Source organism: Astatotilapia calliptera, chromosome 8, assembly GCF_964374335.1.
Source record: "Astatotilapia calliptera chromosome 8, fAstCal68.1, whole genome shotgun sequence".
Lineage (NCBI taxonomy): Eukaryota > Metazoa > Chordata > Actinopteri > Cichliformes > Cichlidae > Astatotilapia > Astatotilapia calliptera.
Genome location: NC_137429.1, coordinates 23,220,522 through 23,239,221, shown reverse-complemented (window position 1 = coordinate 23,239,221; position 18,700 = coordinate 23,220,522). Strand labels below are relative to the sequence as shown.

The following is an 18,700-nucleotide window of genomic DNA, read 5'->3' as shown; positions in this document are numbered from 1 at the left end:
TCCCTATAATAAGCTCATATTTCCCCATGTAGATTAATGAATTTCATGTTTATTTTTTTTTATAAATTCAAGTCACATACTAATAAGTGATAAAAAAACAAAACAATTAGTATGCTCTACTGCAGCGGTCCCTAAACCCCGGGCCATGGAGCGGTACCAGTCCGTGAGTCATTTGGTACCGGACCAATCGTTATTGTTATTTTTTTTAGCGTTTCTATCGTTAACTCGGTTTCCGTGGGTCTTTTCCTGTGTGTTATAAATAAATCTTCTTTTTTTTGTACCGGTACTGGTTGTATTCTGTTGTATTTATCCGTGACACCTTAAAGGCCGGTGTCTTTATTGTCAGACATAAACCAGTACGTGGCGCAAAAAAAGTTGGGGACCGCTGCTCTAATGAGTTCTTAGGCTTTTTTTCACTGAGCTCCAAATGCATGTAAATGTATATCGAGGTTCACAAAGTTTTCCAGCTTTTTAAACTTCTGACACCAACTATAAAGACACATTTTGCTTAGCATCACACAGAGGAAGTTTTTAAACTCAAGGGAAAACTTGACAGGGCTTCATTGCTTCCCCACATATATAACGGTTTCTCTATTTGCAAAAAGTGTGCCCACAGCGCTGCAGATAACTGCGCAGGTGGTTGATGTGGACAATATGACTGTTGTATTCTTCATGTCGAGTTATAAAACTTCACCATCTTAAGTTGGGTAGTTTATTCTTATGCCACGCTGCTAATCTTTGCTGTCGACACACGTCCAGCAGTTAACAAGAACACAAGGATAATGGGATCATCCCCTCTCACGTTGGTTCCCCTGGCACCAAAAACATACACTGTGACATCCAAAAAACATTAGCGTGGGTACACAAAGCAGCTTGACATTCCATGAATAGCTTTCTTCATCTATTAGCTTGGCGCGCATACACATATACACAAGGAGCCACACAAAGCCAGCCGGTGCCAATCCATAGCTGTATCTGGGTCAGCACTAACAGAGATGAATCGAACAGAAGTTTCACATCGCCCCTCTTTCTTTCTTTCTATTCCATCGCTGTAGAAATGTAATTAATAACTGCAGCACTTTAGGGAGAGGGTGAATGGGAGAAGGAAGAGAGGCAACAAAAAAAAGTCTCAGAGGGGAGCAGGATGTGGGGGAAGGAAGTGAGAGACAGTTATATATCTTGGCAAGAAATCCCAGGGGTGTAAAAGTTTGATGCCACAAGGTGTAAGTAGCAGTGTTTAGTGAAGTGTTAAATGCGATGAATCTTTCATAACTTTTGGCGGTTAGCAGCAACTGGACGCTGTGTTACCTAGAACAGTAACCTAAACTGTAATAATATGTTTTGAAGTTACCTTATCCAGGATGCAGTGAATGAAGCTAATTTGTTTTGGTGCAATATTGCATATATTCATTAATCTCTGCTTGTGGTGGTGTGAATGAGGGATGATTGATATGTACTGAAAAAAGCGAGAAAGCAGACTCAAAAATCAAAAAGCATCGAACTACTAATGAAGTTCATTCATTTGCACAGAAGGCAGCGTTTTAACTTTAATAAATGCTTCAACTGTTCTGACAGAGCATGTTGTAATTACATAGGTTGACTGAAAAGCTGTAAGTAATTTGTGGGAGCTGCGGGGGGGGGGGATGCGCCAACAACACTCACTATGAATGTTTCATGTTGGAAACTTTCTCCATGAATATTTCATCTGCAGAAATGTCAAAAAGAGAGCAGCATGGAGCAGAGTGGGCAGACAGCCTAATATTGTAGCGCTGCCCTGCTGCACCGAAATGTAGTGATGAAAGAGACATGAGGCAGATTTTTTTTTCTTTCTTATTTCTCCTGGGCAGAGTTATTTATGCAGAGGGCCATAACTAAAAGCTGTATCTTAACCATTGTGTGTGTGTGGTTTAGTCAAGAAGAAACACTCAGTTGGAACGCCAAAAGCTGTGTCATGAGCTGCACGTGCTCATTGTTATGTTTGTCCGGGTCAAACAACATCATTTGACGAAATATATTTGTGACATTTTTCCACTTTTGTGTAGTTATGGGCTACTTGGTGGTAAAATATTCACTACCTTTTCTGATTTATTGTACTAAGTGGGGCAAGTTAGCATAACTGCTTGAGTTCTGCGGGTGATCTGCTAACAATGCAAAGACCAGTGCAGTCTATCAAAAGCAGCACAGATATTCAGTGTCAAGACTCAGTAAAGAGCTGCGGGGTAAAGCTAGCCTTGGCACAGCACTCATAGCTTTGAGTTACCCATCTGCAGTTATTACATGCTTGATCTGATAACAAATCCTTCTGGCTGTTTTTTTTTCTTGCATTATTATTTTAACACAATTTTTCTGTAAATTACCTGCTGCAAACTCATTTATGATTCATTTAAATATTCGTCTCCCCAAATTGTGTGTGCTAAGGAGGAAACTTGCAAAATACTTACAATACAATAAGGCCAGCTGTAACCCCCCCCCCCCCCCCCAAAAATACTTAATTACATAATCTCGTTAAAATGACGTTAACGCCATAACTGCATTAACGCGGCAAATCTCCTTTAGCAAGTTAACGCAGATCACCCCATGTGTGGAGCTGCACGGTGTCGACGCATTAGTGCAGTTAGCTCATTTACGCGTTAGCGCTGTGCAACCCCACGTTAATGCCATAACCGCATTGACGCGGAAAGTCTCCATTAGCGAGTTAATGCAGATCACCCCGTGCGTGGGGCTGCACGGTGTCAACGCGTTAGCGCGGTTAGCTCGTTAGCGCAGTTAGCTCATTAGTACGGTTAGCTCGTTAACGCATTAGCGCCGTGCAGCCCCACTCACGGGTTGATCCGTGTTAACTCGCTACCGGAGATTTGCCGTGTTAATGCGGTTATGCCGTTAATGCCATTTTAACGAGATTAACTCTGACAGCACTAATAATTTTAATTTTTTTTTTAGCACCAAAAAGAGCCCAGTGTGGTCCTTGATTTTTAGTGATGTAATCAGGATGATTAACTCAAAGCTTAAATACAGTGTAATATAATATGTATCATATACCATCTTCACCAACTTTGTTTAGTATATTAGCTTAGCAAGGTTGTGTGAACCTGATAGAAATGTCACTGATTGGTCGTTAATGTTAAATTTGTCAAGTTTTCATGAACCAAAACCTATTAGAAAAACGTTTCTTGCAAACTAAAACAGAGTAAATGGATTGTAGTCGTTGATGGTAACAATCTTGATAATCCCTCAGTCAAACTGAGGACCTTAAATGAGAACCTTAAATCTTATTTTCCCTTTTCAGATTTTGCGCACATATTTATGAGTGTTGAAGGGTTTTAGCATTCTTGTTGATTCAGGAACATGCGAGAATTTTGGCTTTTTGCCAAATAAAACAAGTGGAATCACAGTCTGTCAATGTTTAGTGCGTTGTTGTAAAAGCTTACTCGGACGTTTGATATGGGACCTTTTTCTTTCTGTTCTTAAAAGTAGATTAGAGCTTGTCTTAAAGTATGTATCAGTCTTTAGCAAGTATTGCAAATCTGTTATAGAGATGCCTTTTTGTGTGATTTACAGCTGTATGATGAATGGTTGTAACGCAAAATATTAGCTGAAAGTGTAGACAAATTCAAAAAGTTGGCATCAAATATCAAGTCCAGCCTTCGCCCAAGAAAGGGTGAAGACATTAAAATCAAGATCTTGCTGTTGTGCATATTGTCGCTCTCACCATAAACACATGCAGGTAAAGGAAGAAGGGTTAAACGCAGTCATTATGCTGTTATAAAGCTTCCCATCCGTCCTGTATCTTGTTCTCACCGTTTTCCCTGTTATTCCGCCTTCCACTCACTCTGTCCAATTGCTTGCATTCACCATTCAGTCCCCCATTTCAATTGGTCCATCCTGCTCAAGTATGACTCAGAAAGGTGTGTCGGTCTACTATGTGAACCAGCACAATGTGTGTCAGTGTGGGTGTGTTAAAGAGTGCTGGCACGAGTGGGTGTTACCATGCCCTGTCATTTTGAACGATGTCATGTTTCTTATTTACCTCTTCTCCTCTGGACTTTTCAGTTTGCTCTGCTGTTCCTCTGCGCTGCTCTCAAATCTGATGCGAATTCCGCTGTTTTTGTCTTTTTCTCACCACTGTGTCGCTTCCTGTCTCTTTTGATGTTCTAAGCAGGACAGCAGAGCATTCAGGAATTCCACTTAAATCTTTTTTTGACTGTAACTATTCATATTGACAATCTTTTTTTTTCTTTTTTTTTAGACTCAGTGTTTGCTGGATATCAAAAATGGACATCCGGTCCTTGACAATGACGGTTGACATATTTTTTAATGCAGATCACCCCGTGCGTGGGGCTGCACGGTGTCAACGCGTTAGCGCGGTTAGCTCGTTAGCGCAGTTAGCTCATTAGTACGGTTAGCTCGTTAACGCATTAGCGCCGTGCAGCCCCACTCACGGGTTGATCCGTGTTAACTCGCTACCGGAGATTTGCCGTGTTAATGCGGTTATGCCGTTAATGCCATTTTAACGAGATTAACTCTGACAGCACTAATAATTTTAATTTTTTTTTTAGCACCAAAAAGAGCCCAGTGTGGTCCTTGATTTTTAGTGATGTAATCAGGATGATTAACTCAAAGCTTAAATACAGTGTAATATAATATGTATCATATACCATCTTCACCAACTTTGTTTAGTATATTAGCTTAGCAAGGTTGTGTGAACCTGATAGAAATGTCACTGATTGGTCGTTAATGTTAAATTTGTCAAGTTTTCATGAACCAAAACCTATTAGAAAAACGTTTCTTGCAAACTAAAACAGAGTAAATGGATTGTAGTCGTTGATGGTAACAATCTTGATAATCCCTCAGTCAAACTGAGGACCTTAAATGAGAACCTTAAATCTTATTTTCCCTTTTCAGATTTTGCGCACATATTTATGAGTGTTGAAGGGTTTTAGCATTCTTGTTGATTCAGGAACATGCGAGAATTTTGGCTTTTTGCCAAATAAAACAAGTGGAATCACAGTCTGTCAATGTTTAGTGCGTTGTTGTAAAAGCTTACTCGGACGTTTGATATGGGACCTTTTTCTTTCTGTTCTTAAAAGTAGATTAGAGCTTGTCTTAAAGTATGTATCAGTCTTTAGCAAGTATTGCAAATCTGTTATAGAGATGCCTTTTTGTGTGATTTACAGCTGTATGATGAATGGTTGTAACGCAAAATATTAGCTGAAAGTGTAGACAAATTCAAAAAGTTGGCATCAAATATCAAGTCCAGCCTTCGCCCAAGAAAGGGTGAAGACATTAAAATCAAGATCTTGCTGTTGTGCATATTGTCGCTCTCACCATAAACACATGCAGGTAAAGGAAGAAGGGTTAAACGCAGTCATTATGCTGTTATAAAGCTTCCCATCCGTCCTGTATCTTGTTCTCACCGTTTTCCCTGTTATTCCGCCTTCCACTCACTCTGTCCAATTGCTTGCATTCACCATTCAGTCCCCCATTTCAATTGGTCCATCCTGCTCAAGTATGACTCAGAAAGGTGTGTCGGTCTACTATGTGAACCAGCACAATGTGTGTCAGTGTGGGTGTGTTAAAGAGTGCTGGCACGAGTGGGTGTTACCATGCCCTGTCATTTTGAACGATGTCATGTTTCTTATTTACCTCTTCTCCTCTGGACTTTTCAGTTTGCTCTGCTGTTCCTCTGCGCTGCTCTCAAATCTGATGCGAATTCCGCTGTTTTTGTCTTTTTCTCACCACTGTGTCGCTTCCTGTCTCTTTTGATGTTCTAAGCAGGACAGCAGAGCATTCAGGAATTCCACTTAAATCTTTTTTTGACTGTAACTATTCATATTGACAATCTTTTTTTTTCTTTTTTTTTAGACTCAGTGTTTGCTGGATATCAAAAATGGACATCCGGTCCTTGACAATGACGGTTGACATATTTTTTTCCGGCAGACGCTGAGTCTCAAGGTTTATTACTGAACCATTCACCATGAAGGATAGGGGCATAAAAGCAGCCACTGCATCCACCCAAACACCTGCCCCATAACTGTGTTACTTATTTCCGTCCGACCTTTATAATGCATCGTAGCTGCTTTTACGTCCCGTGTCCTGCTCTTCCCTTCACAGCCATTCCCATTCCAAACTTTTAAGTCCAATTTAATCCCTACATCTCATCCTTTACTTCCATCCATATCAATTCACTCCTTATCCCACTATTCCAATCAGCTGTAAATGTCTGACAGAGCCTTCAGATACATTGAGAAGCGATCCAGCAGCCATTACACCAATGAATCAAAGCCAGAGCAGTGCCTCGTATTGTTTTCAGATTCATTGTCAGGCCTCCTTTTCATGAGAGTAGTCGACACGGCATCCCTTCCACCTCACAGCTTACTCAGGACACCCTCACATGATCACCAGGTTCTGAGAAACTTTAGGCACTTTTTGTTCCAGAACCATATGTCACATATCCAATCAAACCCAACCTGCCCTCACCCACACGGTCACAGGATACCCATAGTGCTGTGCTGTGGGGTTCTTTACCATCAGTCCGACAACCAAGGACCCTTATTTTGTCTGTATTTCCCAAAACAAGACCACCTCGAAAATGTATGCCTTCATGTTTTTGAGTGTGGCCACGTCCAAAAGCAACTGCCAGGCCAAAATCCTAATCTTTTTAATGCCACCTCCCACAAAGGAGATGGTGAGTAAGGGAAGGTGAGTAAATAAAGAGGGAAACTTGGTCTTTGAGTTGTTTTTGGACAGGGAATTGTTTATGTCCTGTTAATTCTAAGAGTTTTTCCCTCCTGTTTGACAGACCCTTGGGCAAAATTTCAGCAGGGTTTTTAGATCTCCTTTAGATGCACTTAAAATCATTAAAGTAAACCTAAAGCCAAATGTCCACTGGATTGTGGATCTGCATTCGAGCTGAGCTACATTCTTGTAGTGTATGCAGGAAATGTTTCAGGGGTGGAGCATCATCCAGCCTCTTTTCTAAGATACTTTTAATTTTCTGTATTTTACTCTTTTAAGTGTGCCAACAAATGCTTTTGGGTAGTACTTTAGCTACTGATTGACCTCAGAACCCGGTAGCCACTGATAAAACTCATAACCTCCAATGTCTATCCTTAACTAAGACAGCGTGTTTGAGATGGAGGTTGTATTGAGGGCTGTACTAAGTACTAAGGCAGTGTATACTCTAACTTGAATAAGGATGACATTTATCTTTTGTCCTGCCTCCCTCCTCTCACCTGCTCTCACCCCTAGCTATTCGCAGCAAATTGCTGCCCCTCTGTGAGCGTCTGCTGGAGGTTTCTTCCTGTGAAATGGGAGTTTTTCCTTCCCACTGTCACCAAGTGCTTGCTCATAGGAGGTTGTGTGATTGTTGGGGTTTTTATAATTGTAGAGTCTTTAACTTCCAATATAAACAAGGTGACTGTTTCAATTTAGTGCTATAAAAATAAATTGAATTGAATTAAATTGAGCAATTTAGTTGGTAATAATTGTAATAGTTTGGTCTCCTCTAAGAAGGCAACATTTGGTTTGTGGCTAACTCTTTTTGAATGTTTATAGTTGTGTTAATAACACAAATATTATCGTTAATTATTTTTATCAGTACAGCAGCAGCATGGGGATGACTTGGGGATGAATGGCAAACATATGACTTTTATAACTAACAACTAAATGAACATTTATTTCTATTTAAGCTCCATTAGCTAGGGTACTAATAATAATGATAATTGTAATCGACAATATTAAATCATTTTCCAATAAAATAAATCGATTCTTGTCCTCCAATTGCAATAAAGCTTATTCATTAGTAGAGACACAATGACATGGAGTCCCTCAAGACAGGCCTGTCATCTCAAAGAATGGAGTCAGTCTCAGATTACATGATTTTTCTTTTTCATTTTTAAAATCTTTCTTTATACAGCACCAAATTAAAACAACAGTCACTTCAAGGTTCTTTATATTGTAAGATAAAGACTCTGCAATAATTCAGAGTACACCCCAACAATCAGATGACCCTGCTATGAGCACTTGGCGACAGTGGGAATGAAAAACTCCCTTTTAACAGGAAGAAACCTCCAATAGAACCAGACTCAATGAAACAGGACAAAAGACAGACTGTGGATCAGAGCCAGAGATTAATAACAATAACATGATGATAAGATAGAAGAAACTGAGACAGGCTAAAAAAAATTACTAAAATTATTATGAAATTATAACATTTTGGGGTAAAAAGCTCATAAAGACGGATGAATGGAGCCATTTGAATGGCAACTGGTGCTCTGCTCAGCTAAGACAAAGATGCAGCTTAATGCAGCCAGATCTGGTGGACATTAACTGTAAAAGTAATGAAGTTGAAATAATTGTAAAGTTTTATTCTGTATGAACCCCCAGCATTTTCAGGGTTCATTTTTAACCTAACAGGGAGAACAGCAGGCATAAGAAGCTCTAAGTCCCTGCCCCTTTTGCCCCAGCTGGTCCTGTTACACTTTCACACAAAAGCGGTGTCACGAATGAGGATGGAAGCGCAAAGAGCAGATGCCGGGACCTTCACGGGCGGTCGGTCACGGCCCCTCTGTGCATTTGCGCTCATCCTCATTCCTTTTCAAAGCTCAGAGAGGAGGCTCCACCTGCCACATCAGTGAAGGACGTGCAAGGAGAAGGGGAAGTGGAGACAGAGGAAGTGAAAGTGGGAGCCGAAGCAAAATCATTTTCCATTCCTCTGAATGTTTTGGTAGCCCAGCTGGCTTAGGGGAGGAAAAAATAATTGCCAGTGTGATTGAAAGTAGGAGTTGCGTGAGCTCTGCTCCTCATTAAGGAGAAGCTTTCTTTTTCTCCAGTGGAGGCAAAAAGAGCAGCGGGAGTTAGAGCAGGGGAGCAGGGGCAGCCGGTGTAATTTGGCTCCCTAAACTTTCACCTTCTCTTCTCACACTTCATTCGCTATGCTCCTCCAGAGACTAGTTGAGTTTTAGCCAAACGGTTTATGTCTCTCACTTTCTTCTCCCTTATCCACATATCTCTTGTTGGGCCTTGCCCTTGCTGCCACATCCATAATGTTAAGGGCAGTGCTCACTTACTTACTCAGATCACTTTTTCAGGCAGAGGAAAGTGAGCCAAGCTTTAGCTAACTTTAGCTATGGTGTAGAAAACTTTTTCTTTACTCTAAAGGAATGTAAATAGGGCAATAGGACAAAAAAACAACATGTTATGCAGAATATCTAAATGAATGAGATATAGGAGATGGGGTGGTAAAGCAAAAGTATTGCTCCTCTGTGTGTGTGTGTCTGTCTGGCTTAGCCGGCAGTGCACCTGCAGACGGTAAGTAGAGCAGAGTAAAAATAATGTTTGCTCATTGAGAGATGATGGACGAGCTCGTAAATGCAAACTCCCAGTGAATGAACCAAGCTGTTGCGTCCCCGCAAGGGCCATACCCAAAACCCCGTTTCAAAAAGCATGTGTCCCAGACATTTTACATCTGCTTTATCACTGTCTACTCAGAGGCCAAGTGCAGAAACATCCATAAGAGTTTGGGCGTTTATATATATAAATATATATGTAAAAGACGAGGAAATGTTGGTGCGGAGATAATTCCAGGTGCCGTCCTGCTGCAAAAGCAAAGCAGGTGACGGGAGCGCGTCAGCTTGTGTTAGCACATTAATTTGAAAAGCCAGACCGCTCACACCAGAAGCCACATCGTTTTCACTGTCTGGCACGCACATGTCTGCGGTCAGACTTCCACCGCTGGCCGCCCCCGCGGTTCTGCCTGCACCACTGACATTCAGGTTCATCGCTCCTGCTGTCAATATCAATAATTACCAGCGGGCACAAAATTGGCTCTCAGCGAAGATGAACTGGAGCACAAATATAGAATGAGTTCACTTGAAGGCACTCCTTAGAGTTCAGACCTCAACAAGTCTTCAACTCTCCGTTATTTACCTTGACAGCACCAAAGACAACAAAGCAGGTTTATTATCAGAGGCAGGCTTTATTTCTTAATGTTCTGTGCCCATGAGTCTGACTTCTCATATGTGGCATAAACAAAAGTTTTCAGGAAGAAACTATTAAAAGTCAAACACCTTAACTTGTTTAAATATCGTCGATTTAGGGACATATTTTCGGGCATGACCCTTTAGCCTCTTAGTTTTAGATCCCTATCTTTAAGTAAGACTTCTGACCTCTTCGTGCTCAGTGGAGGACCGTTGTTTGCATTGTTGTGCATGCAAAAAAACATGCGTCCATGCTTTATTAAATAAATAAAATAAATAAAAATCAGCTTTCTCCTCCATCCTCCGTCGAAGTCCACCATCTTGAATGACAGCAGAACGGCATTGAGGGCTTTCTTTAAGACTGCCACACATGAAACTATTAAATGGGAAGGAACCAAGCTGACTGGTGAGCACCAACTGACCTTTCTAAATAAGAGTGGAATGTCAGTAAACTGGTCATCTTGCACAGATAGAAAAGTGTAAATAAACTCCAAATGAAGCCAGGTCTTAATGATAAATCCCCACAGCACTGTTTCCACCAATAGAAGCAATAATAGATTAGACATATCACATCATTGCTTTACTCTGAATTTCTATTTTTAACAGAAATATTAGACTCGATCCTTAATTCCAGGTGCTGCAACTCTGCTAGTCTTTGTTTAGCGTGCTGTCAATGAAATGAACAACCTCCCACGCAAAACTCTTACATCAAAAGCTTTTCGGCAGTTCCTATGACAGGACATAAAATCTTATAGGAAGTGAAAAGTGGCATTTCTTTCACTTATTTAACACTGAATCGCATGTTTTAGCTGTAATTAATTAATGCAAACAGTATTTTTGCTGCTATGAAGGAGCACTTACATCAGATCGATAGGTCTGACCGCTTCCCTTTGTTGTATCGCTAAAGATAACGCAGCGAAAATGCTAAGGCATGCCACGCGTAATTATAGCGTAGGCAGTTTCATCCTCTTGAGCGCATTTTATCCTGCCTTTAATTGATGTGTTTGTGCCTGCAGTCAGTTTTGAGGAGGCCATTAGCTGACTGTGTTGTTTTTATTTTGAATATCACGCTTATATTTTAATTAGATTTGTGTCTTTTGTTTGTATTTAATTGGGAAAAATAGCCTAAGTCAAAGATAGCAGTACTCGAACGCGCGATCATTTTAGTTTAAAGCTAAACGAGTTACCTTCCTCCCTTTTTGTCAAGTCACGCTCAAAGTTTCTGAAGGGCAGCCAATCACAGGTTTTGACATTGACCGCCTTAAATACAAAAAGGAATACTGCATACAGTGGGATAGATGGAGCTCAACATTTATAACTTTGCACCTGCTAAATTTTATATCATAAATACACATCTTGATTCAGATAGATAGATAGATATGTGTGTCTTTTTTCTATACTGGTTTTCCTGATTCAATAGGGAACCCTGTAGGCACACACCATGAATGGCACACACATATGGTAAATGGCCTGCATTTGTATAGCGCTTTTCTAGTCCATAGGACCCCAAAGCGCTTTACACTACATTCAGTCATTCACCCATTCACACACACAGGCAATGGCAAGCTACATTGTAGCCACAGCTGCCCTGGGGCGCACTGACAGAGGCGAGGCTGCCGGACACAGGCGCCACCAGGCCCTCTGACCACCACCAGTAGGCAAACATGGGGTTAGTATCTTGCCCAAGGATTTTTGACATGCAGCCAGGATGCAGCCTGGGATCGAACCACCGACCTTCTGATTAGTGGCTGACCTGCTCTGCCACCTGAGCTACAGCCACCCCACATACACACTGGGAATAGTCTGAGTTCAGCACAGCTGCAGTCACAGTTAATTGGGTAGACAGGGAGTGCTCACAACACCCAAAGGATCTTTTTTTAAATGTGTGTGTTCCCTTTTACATCCCTTTACTCGTGTGACCTAGAGCCTCTCCTTCACTGATGGAGTGTTAGGGTGATAGATGGAATGAGTCTTCTCTCTCTTCCTCACCCTGACTCCCAGCCTATCCATCCATCCATCCATCCTCTCTGGACAAAAAGGAAGGGGTGAGGAATGAAGTGATGGATGAGTATGGAAAAGTTTCCTAATGCGTTAATGTTCTTCTCCTGAGAGGAGGGGAGCAGAGGAGATAAGGAGAGGCCGTGTCACGTGATGATCAGGGAGAAAGAGGGCGAGAGGGCCACATCTCCAACCTGGAATAGCCCGACAGCAGCCGCCTCCCTGGAGTTTCTCTTTCAAACCCACGTTGAGCACTTGCTGTTTGTCTCTTATCGTGTCAGAGGAGAGTTATTTAAAAAAAGAAAGAAAGCAAGAGAGAAAGAAAAGAAAATTTGATCAGAGGGGAGGGGATCTGATTTGATTAGTCGTGACTCCAGACCACAGGAGCGCTTGGCTGTAGTCTCTCTTTCTCTCTCTTCATTATCTGATCGGCCTTCTCTTTTTGCATCTCTTCCCATACTCTCATATTCGTAATGGGAGTCAGCCATTGTGAGTGACTTTAATGCACTGATGTTCCACTAACAACTTTCCTTTAAAACAAGGCTTCGTCGACTCCAGTCCTCAACACAGCAGCTCTACTGTATGTTGTCCCAGTGTAAAACCTCCTGTCTCACTTTCTGAACATCACCACCTCCTCCTTCTCCTTCTCCTCCTCCTCCTCCTCCTCACCCCTGCCTTCACCCCAACTCCCCCCAACCATTTCCCACTTCCAACAGAAGCTCAGAGTAAGCCCTACTACTCGGATTACTCCCCCACCCGCCTTCTCATCCACAAGATGTGCACCAGCCACTACTTGGACCTGTTCATCACCATCGTAATAGGCCTCAACGTCATCACCATGTCAATGGAGCACTATCAGCAGCCTAAGGTCAGATGTTTGGGAAAACAGGATGCTGGCTTGGCTCAGTCCTTTGGAGGAAAAAAAGAGAAAAAAGTTTTACACATATGTATACATGTCAATCTAAAAAAAATCACTATGTTTGAATATTAATATTGAATATAAATGAAAAAACATTCATGTTAAATATTAAAAATTCCTTTGGATGTTCTTTTTCCATGAGTGGTTTTTAATTACCATCTCATATCAGTCACTTCAGATGATAATGAATACAGTGCAGCTTCTCATAGTCCTATAGTTACAGACAAATGCACGCTCTTTTGTTGTGTCAGGAGTCTAATTCTTCAAATTTTGCCAATTCTTTCAAGTTTTCCTGCCATGAAAATAATATAAAAAGCTGATTATTGGCAACGCACGTTGGCTGTTAGACACTCCATTCCTTAATCTTCAGGTCAGTGGCGTCTAAAAACGAATGTTGTTGGAATTCTAGTTCAGCCTTCCAGAAACATGAGGTTTATAGCTTTGAATGCTTTAGGAGACAGTGTCAGGTGAACAAGCCTTTCCAACGATAATAAAATACTAATGAAAAAACCCCCCGCCTCACCAGTTCTTTGAACAAGGCTGAGAGAGGGATAAGGTCATCAGGGAAAACAAATGAAAGTTAGATAAGAACTGTAAAAAGCTTGGCTAGAAAGGCAGTGGTAAACTATAGAGGGAGGTCAAAAGAATAAATACTGAATATTTGGACAATCAGTGAAAAGAAAAAAGTCATATTAAAGGACTTTAAATAATGCTCCAAACTGTAGAGAATTAAGGTAACCAGGTTTAGCCCAGATCCAATCCATTAAAGAAAGGTAATTATATGAGAATCACTGAGGTCTGGTTATGGATTCTGAGGATTTATAGTCTATATTTTAATCACCATCAGGCATCAGGCTTTGCCAGCTGGGATTTCTCCAACACTCAAATATGAGTCCATCACTTCATGTATCACATTGTTGGCCAACAACAAACTGAGGTGGATTTTTGAAAAAATAAATGTGACTGAGTGGATAAAGTTGTTTTAAGCAAGATGCATCAGATATCAATGGAGAGTCAACAAAAGCATAGGATTGCATTACAGGGTGGATAAGGGTATTGTAAGGCATGGTATATGAAAATGTAGAGCAGGAAGCTAGATCCTAGCAACATGCTAAGAATATTAGTAGACAGTAAAAAATTACATGAGCCCTAAATTGAAGTTGTTTTTTGAATTCTCTAAATATCTGGCTAGTACCACAATATAATGTTTGAATTGTTGCCTCTGATTGCCATCACAGTGGATTTTAGATCAAACAATCAAATTTCAACTTTTAACTTTAATTCAGGGATTTCATAAAAGCCTTGCATTAACTGTTGATGAATTATAGCCATTTTTATGCATGTTACCCCATTTTCCACTGTTTCTGAGGCAACTGATTGACAAGCAGGTTCACGGGCATGTGAGGCCCAGGTCCAGAGAAAGTGAGAGAGTCTATCTTAAAGCTGAAAACAATTAACCTATTAAACAGACAGCAAAAACTTTAGGAGTCACCAAATCATCAACTAGTTGTTTTTTTTTTTAAAAAGGACATGATGACAGAATTCTTTCCATGGTTAAGAAAAACAACTTCACAACATCTGTCAAAGTCAAGCACACTCTTGAGTGGGCATATCGTTGTCGACCCTAAAATGAAGAGACACCTTCATGAATGTAAATATAAAAGGGTTTACAACGAAGAAAACATCTAAAACAGTTCTGTCACTGGAGCCTATCCCAGCTGTCTTAAGGCGAGAGGCAGGGTACACCCTGGACAGCTTAACAGTCTGTCGTAGGGCAAAGACATAGACACAACCATTCGCAGTCACATTCACTCCTATGGGCCATTTAGAGTTTCCATTCTGCATGTCTTTGGACTGTGGGAGGAAGTTGGAGTACCTGGAGAGACCCACACAAACACAGGGAGAACATGCAAACTCCACACACAGAAAAACCCTGGCCTAATGGTGGAATTGAACTCAGGACATTCTTGCTGTGAGGCAACAGTGGTAACCACCGTGCCACTGTGCTGCCAGACAGGCAGCTCAGTAAGTAGACTGGTTGCCCCATGATCAAAAGGTCAGGGGTTCAAATTCGTACCAGATCTACACAATGGCTGCCCACTGCTTCACTGAGTGAGTGGCTTAAATTCAGAGGACTAATTCCCTATGGGATTAGTATATGTTTATATATAATTTGTATAGATGAAAGTGAAATTATGTTGGGGGAAAAGGATTCAGAAGAAGGGAAACAGCTCGTGATCCAAAGCATAATACGTCATCTGTCAAACACGGTGGAGGCTGCCTTTGGAAGCAAGCCACTATTGTCTATTGATAATGTGACGTTACCAGGAGAAGCAGGATGAGTTCTACAGTATACAGAGCTGTGCTCTCTGTCGCTGCAAAAGATTTTCATCCGAGTGCGGAGAGAGTCCTTACATTTAAAATAATGCTAGTTAGTTCAGTTACTTTTGAGCTTCTGAAAATGGGGTACCACATGTCAAAACAGCTGTAATTTCTAAACAGTTACCACAGTTCAGCCAAACTTATAATAAATCTGTGAGTACTGCATTTGGGTCCTCTTTCTCTTCACACCTGACCGTGACAACCCTGAGGCATCTTTATCATTTGATTTAAAATCTACTGTGGTCACAAACTGAGTTACTGTCCAAACATTTATGGAACTAACCATATAAAGCTGATCTCTGTCAGTAGGTACTAGAGAATATGTTAAGGTACAATAGAAGGTTTGGTGGTTTAGAGCAGTGATTGGTTAAACTGAATGATGTTTTCAAGGAGCCATTGGTGTCAGATTAGAAGCTTTTTGGCTAGAATGTGGGGGTTTTACTTTTTAGTACAACAGAAGGTTGTACCAACGGATACCCTTAAGAGAAACAGAATGTTGTTTGTTAAAAGGCAGTAAGACTGAACAGTGTTATTGGTTAGGATAGAAAGTTTAGCACAACAGATGGTGGCCAATACAGTGCAGCATCTCTGGGAAGAGTAAGAGGTTTGCTAAAATGCCTGGAATTTGTTTTTTGTTTGTTTATCTTGTACAACAACATCATTAGTAAAATTGTTATTAGATAGAATTGCCGAGTATAGATATTAAATAATGTTAGGTAGAACTGAATATATTTGGTTTGATAAGAGACTACTTGGGAGTATGATATGTCAACAGAGAGTGCTAGCATAAAATGTTGTTATAAGTGTAAAATCTTCCTGCAGGAATCAATCAATGGTCTCTGACTGCTTTTAAAGTAGAACAAATTGTAGAAAATAGAAAATAATAGATGGCTGGCATTATCACAAACTGGTGTTAGTGTATGAACTGCCACCAGTGAGACTTCAGTCCAATCCCTCCTGATGACCAGTTCCCTCCACAGCTCTCTGTTAAAGGTCAGTTTTTACATGCAGATGGGAAATGTGAATTCTCCCTCCAGCAAAAAAAAGAAAGAAGGAGAAATGGCCACTTTGATTCTAATGGGCTTTTCATGGAGAATGAGGGAGGAACAGAGGGGATGGTGTGATCTATTCATGGAATGGCTAATTCTGAAGAAAGGACAGCCTTTGCATTATGGACCCTTTAGTATTTTATGTAAGGATTATAAAAGCATGAACGTGGTTTATTTAAGCTGCAAAACTAAGCAGCATAACAAGCCATTCAGTTTAAATCAGTGTTTTCCCATTAAAATATGAAAAAGATAGCAGCGAGGTGAGATCATTTCATTGGTTTTCTCTGCAGCTTCAGCACATTTCGATAAATAATGAAAACCACAGATCGCCATGGTGGAGTAAGAGAGAAAATTTAATGCCGGCTTTACAGAGTTGTTAAAATGAATACTTTTGCACTTTATGAATCTGTAACTTTTTTTTATCATTTCTCTCAGGAGCTGGATGAAGCACTGAAGATCTGTAACTACATCTTCACTCTCATTTTTGTGCTGGAGTCGGTCTTCAAGCTGGTTGCCTTCGGCTTCCGACGCTTCTTCAAGGACAAGTCAGTATATAAATCTCTCGCAAGTTCCCCGACGTGTCATGTTGAACTTTCCTACACTGACACAAAGAAAAACTGAGATTCTGAAGAAACATTTGCCTCCTGTTTTTCGGTTCTGACATTTGGGGTGGATGTGATATTTTAGTAGATTAGTGGTTGCAAGCACTTGTCTTTAAATTGTGAGTCATGTAGAAAATCTGAGGCAGCGTTCAGACAAGTTAAATGAGCTTTTTCTAAGGTGCTCCAGCGACTGGTTCTCAGAGAGGCCTGCATGAATACAAACAGCCTTGTTAAACACCAATAAAACACAAATGCCTTAGATGATTTCATAGCTTTGAAATCTCTGGCTTTCTGGTGAAAACCACACAATAATACACAAACACAATCCCAGCAGCATTGCTGCATACTGGCACATGTTGCATATAAAGAAATACACCCACTAAACCCACACGCTTCAGTGGAGACATCGTGTTTCTGGACCAGAGCTGACCACCTAGGAGTCCACGATGTCTGTCCCGTTCACCAGAGAAAGACCATTATCCTTTTCAAGTCTGGCAAGAACCCAGTTTAAGAACAGCTCAGTCCACAACCTTTTATTTTTGTTTCCAGGTACAGCAGCATTTAGCCAAAAAAAACCCCTGAGCTAATTTAAAAATACATATATAATTTCAGGCGGATTGATTAATGCAGTTTGAGTAGATGTAGGGATATGTGGATTTAAATGTCAAACTCTGAGTGAAACAAAGCCTCACATGGATATTAACAATGTAAATAGCAGTACAATAACCAGGTTACTGCGACCACCCACCTCTGTCTTCAGGTTTTACGTTCACTTCGTTCCAGACTTGTCGTTTATTGAACGGCAACTTCAAAACTGGTCATGTCTGAACATTTTGTGGACTATGCCTATGTGACTGGAATCACATCGTGGCTGCTTTTTAAAAAACTTTCCTCATAGCACTTAAAATAGTCAGCACGCTCTCACTGTCATGGAGAAAATGATCCGTCTCTAAATTTCATGAGTTATTTGATTAGTTAAATATGCATGACTAAAGCTTTGGAACACTGAGGTGATACATTATACAGAATCTTTTGAGCGTCACTGTAGACTTAAAAAAGGCCATGAAAGCTGTGTTGTACCCAGGATTCTTCCTTAGCGTTATCCATTTTCTATCCATGTTGAAGTTCTCCTAAATAAGGGACCGTCTCTGTCTCTGTCTGGGCAGAATTGTGGTGGAGTTCTTACTATTGTGATGTCAAATTTGGAGTGTTTCCTCTAAGCACTCCAACTTACTCAGTCAAAAACATAAGACTGCAGTTCTGAGCTGGACTGTTGTCGATTTCTTAAAGTTCAAAGTCATCAGATCTGTGACTCAGTTCTGACTGAAGTCCACTTCATATGATTGGAGTTCACACTTGTGTGATGGTGGAAATGACTCACATATGGGTGATTTGTTTGAGTCCATTTTTGCAGCCAATCACATTTATCCGAGGTTTCAGTGAAAACAACTAACCCAAGTCTGTGTTTGGTGCTGATGAGTATGTTTTGTGTACGTCTGTGTGTGGTTGTTGGCGTGTAGGTGGAACCAGCTGGATCTGGCCATCGTGCTGCTGTCCATCATGGGCATCACTTTGGAGGAGATTGAGGTCAACGCTTCCCTGCCCATCAACCCCACCATCATTCGCATCATGAGAGTGCTGAGGATTGCTCGAGGTATGACACTCCCCCCCCCCCCCGACCCTTACACAGTGTGAGACACCAACGCACAGCAAACTCTTTCAAGGTGCTGTACTTTGAAGATGATGTAAAACACACATCCCCGGGACTCCCCT

The 18,700-nt window shown here is 40.9% G+C and overlaps 1 protein-coding gene across 10 annotated transcripts in view; it reads left to right on the top strand.

Annotated features, from left to right (window-relative positions):
- The window catches only part of cacna1g (calcium channel, voltage-dependent, T type, alpha 1G subunit), a 221,697-nt gene that overhangs the window by 168,352 nt on the left and 34,645 nt on the right, over nucleotides 1-18,700 (top strand). For all 10 annotated transcript variants that reach the window (XM_080305605.1, XM_026177284.2, XM_080305606.1 and 7 more), the window contains 3 exons: nucleotides 12,692-12,843; nucleotides 16,761-16,870; nucleotides 18,448-18,581. In XM_080305605.1, the coding sequence (XP_080161731.1) occupies nucleotides 12,692-12,843; nucleotides 16,761-16,870; nucleotides 18,448-18,581 (396 nt within the window). The remainder of the gene's footprint in view (nucleotides 1-12,691; nucleotides 12,844-16,760; nucleotides 16,871-18,447; nucleotides 18,582-18,700) is intronic.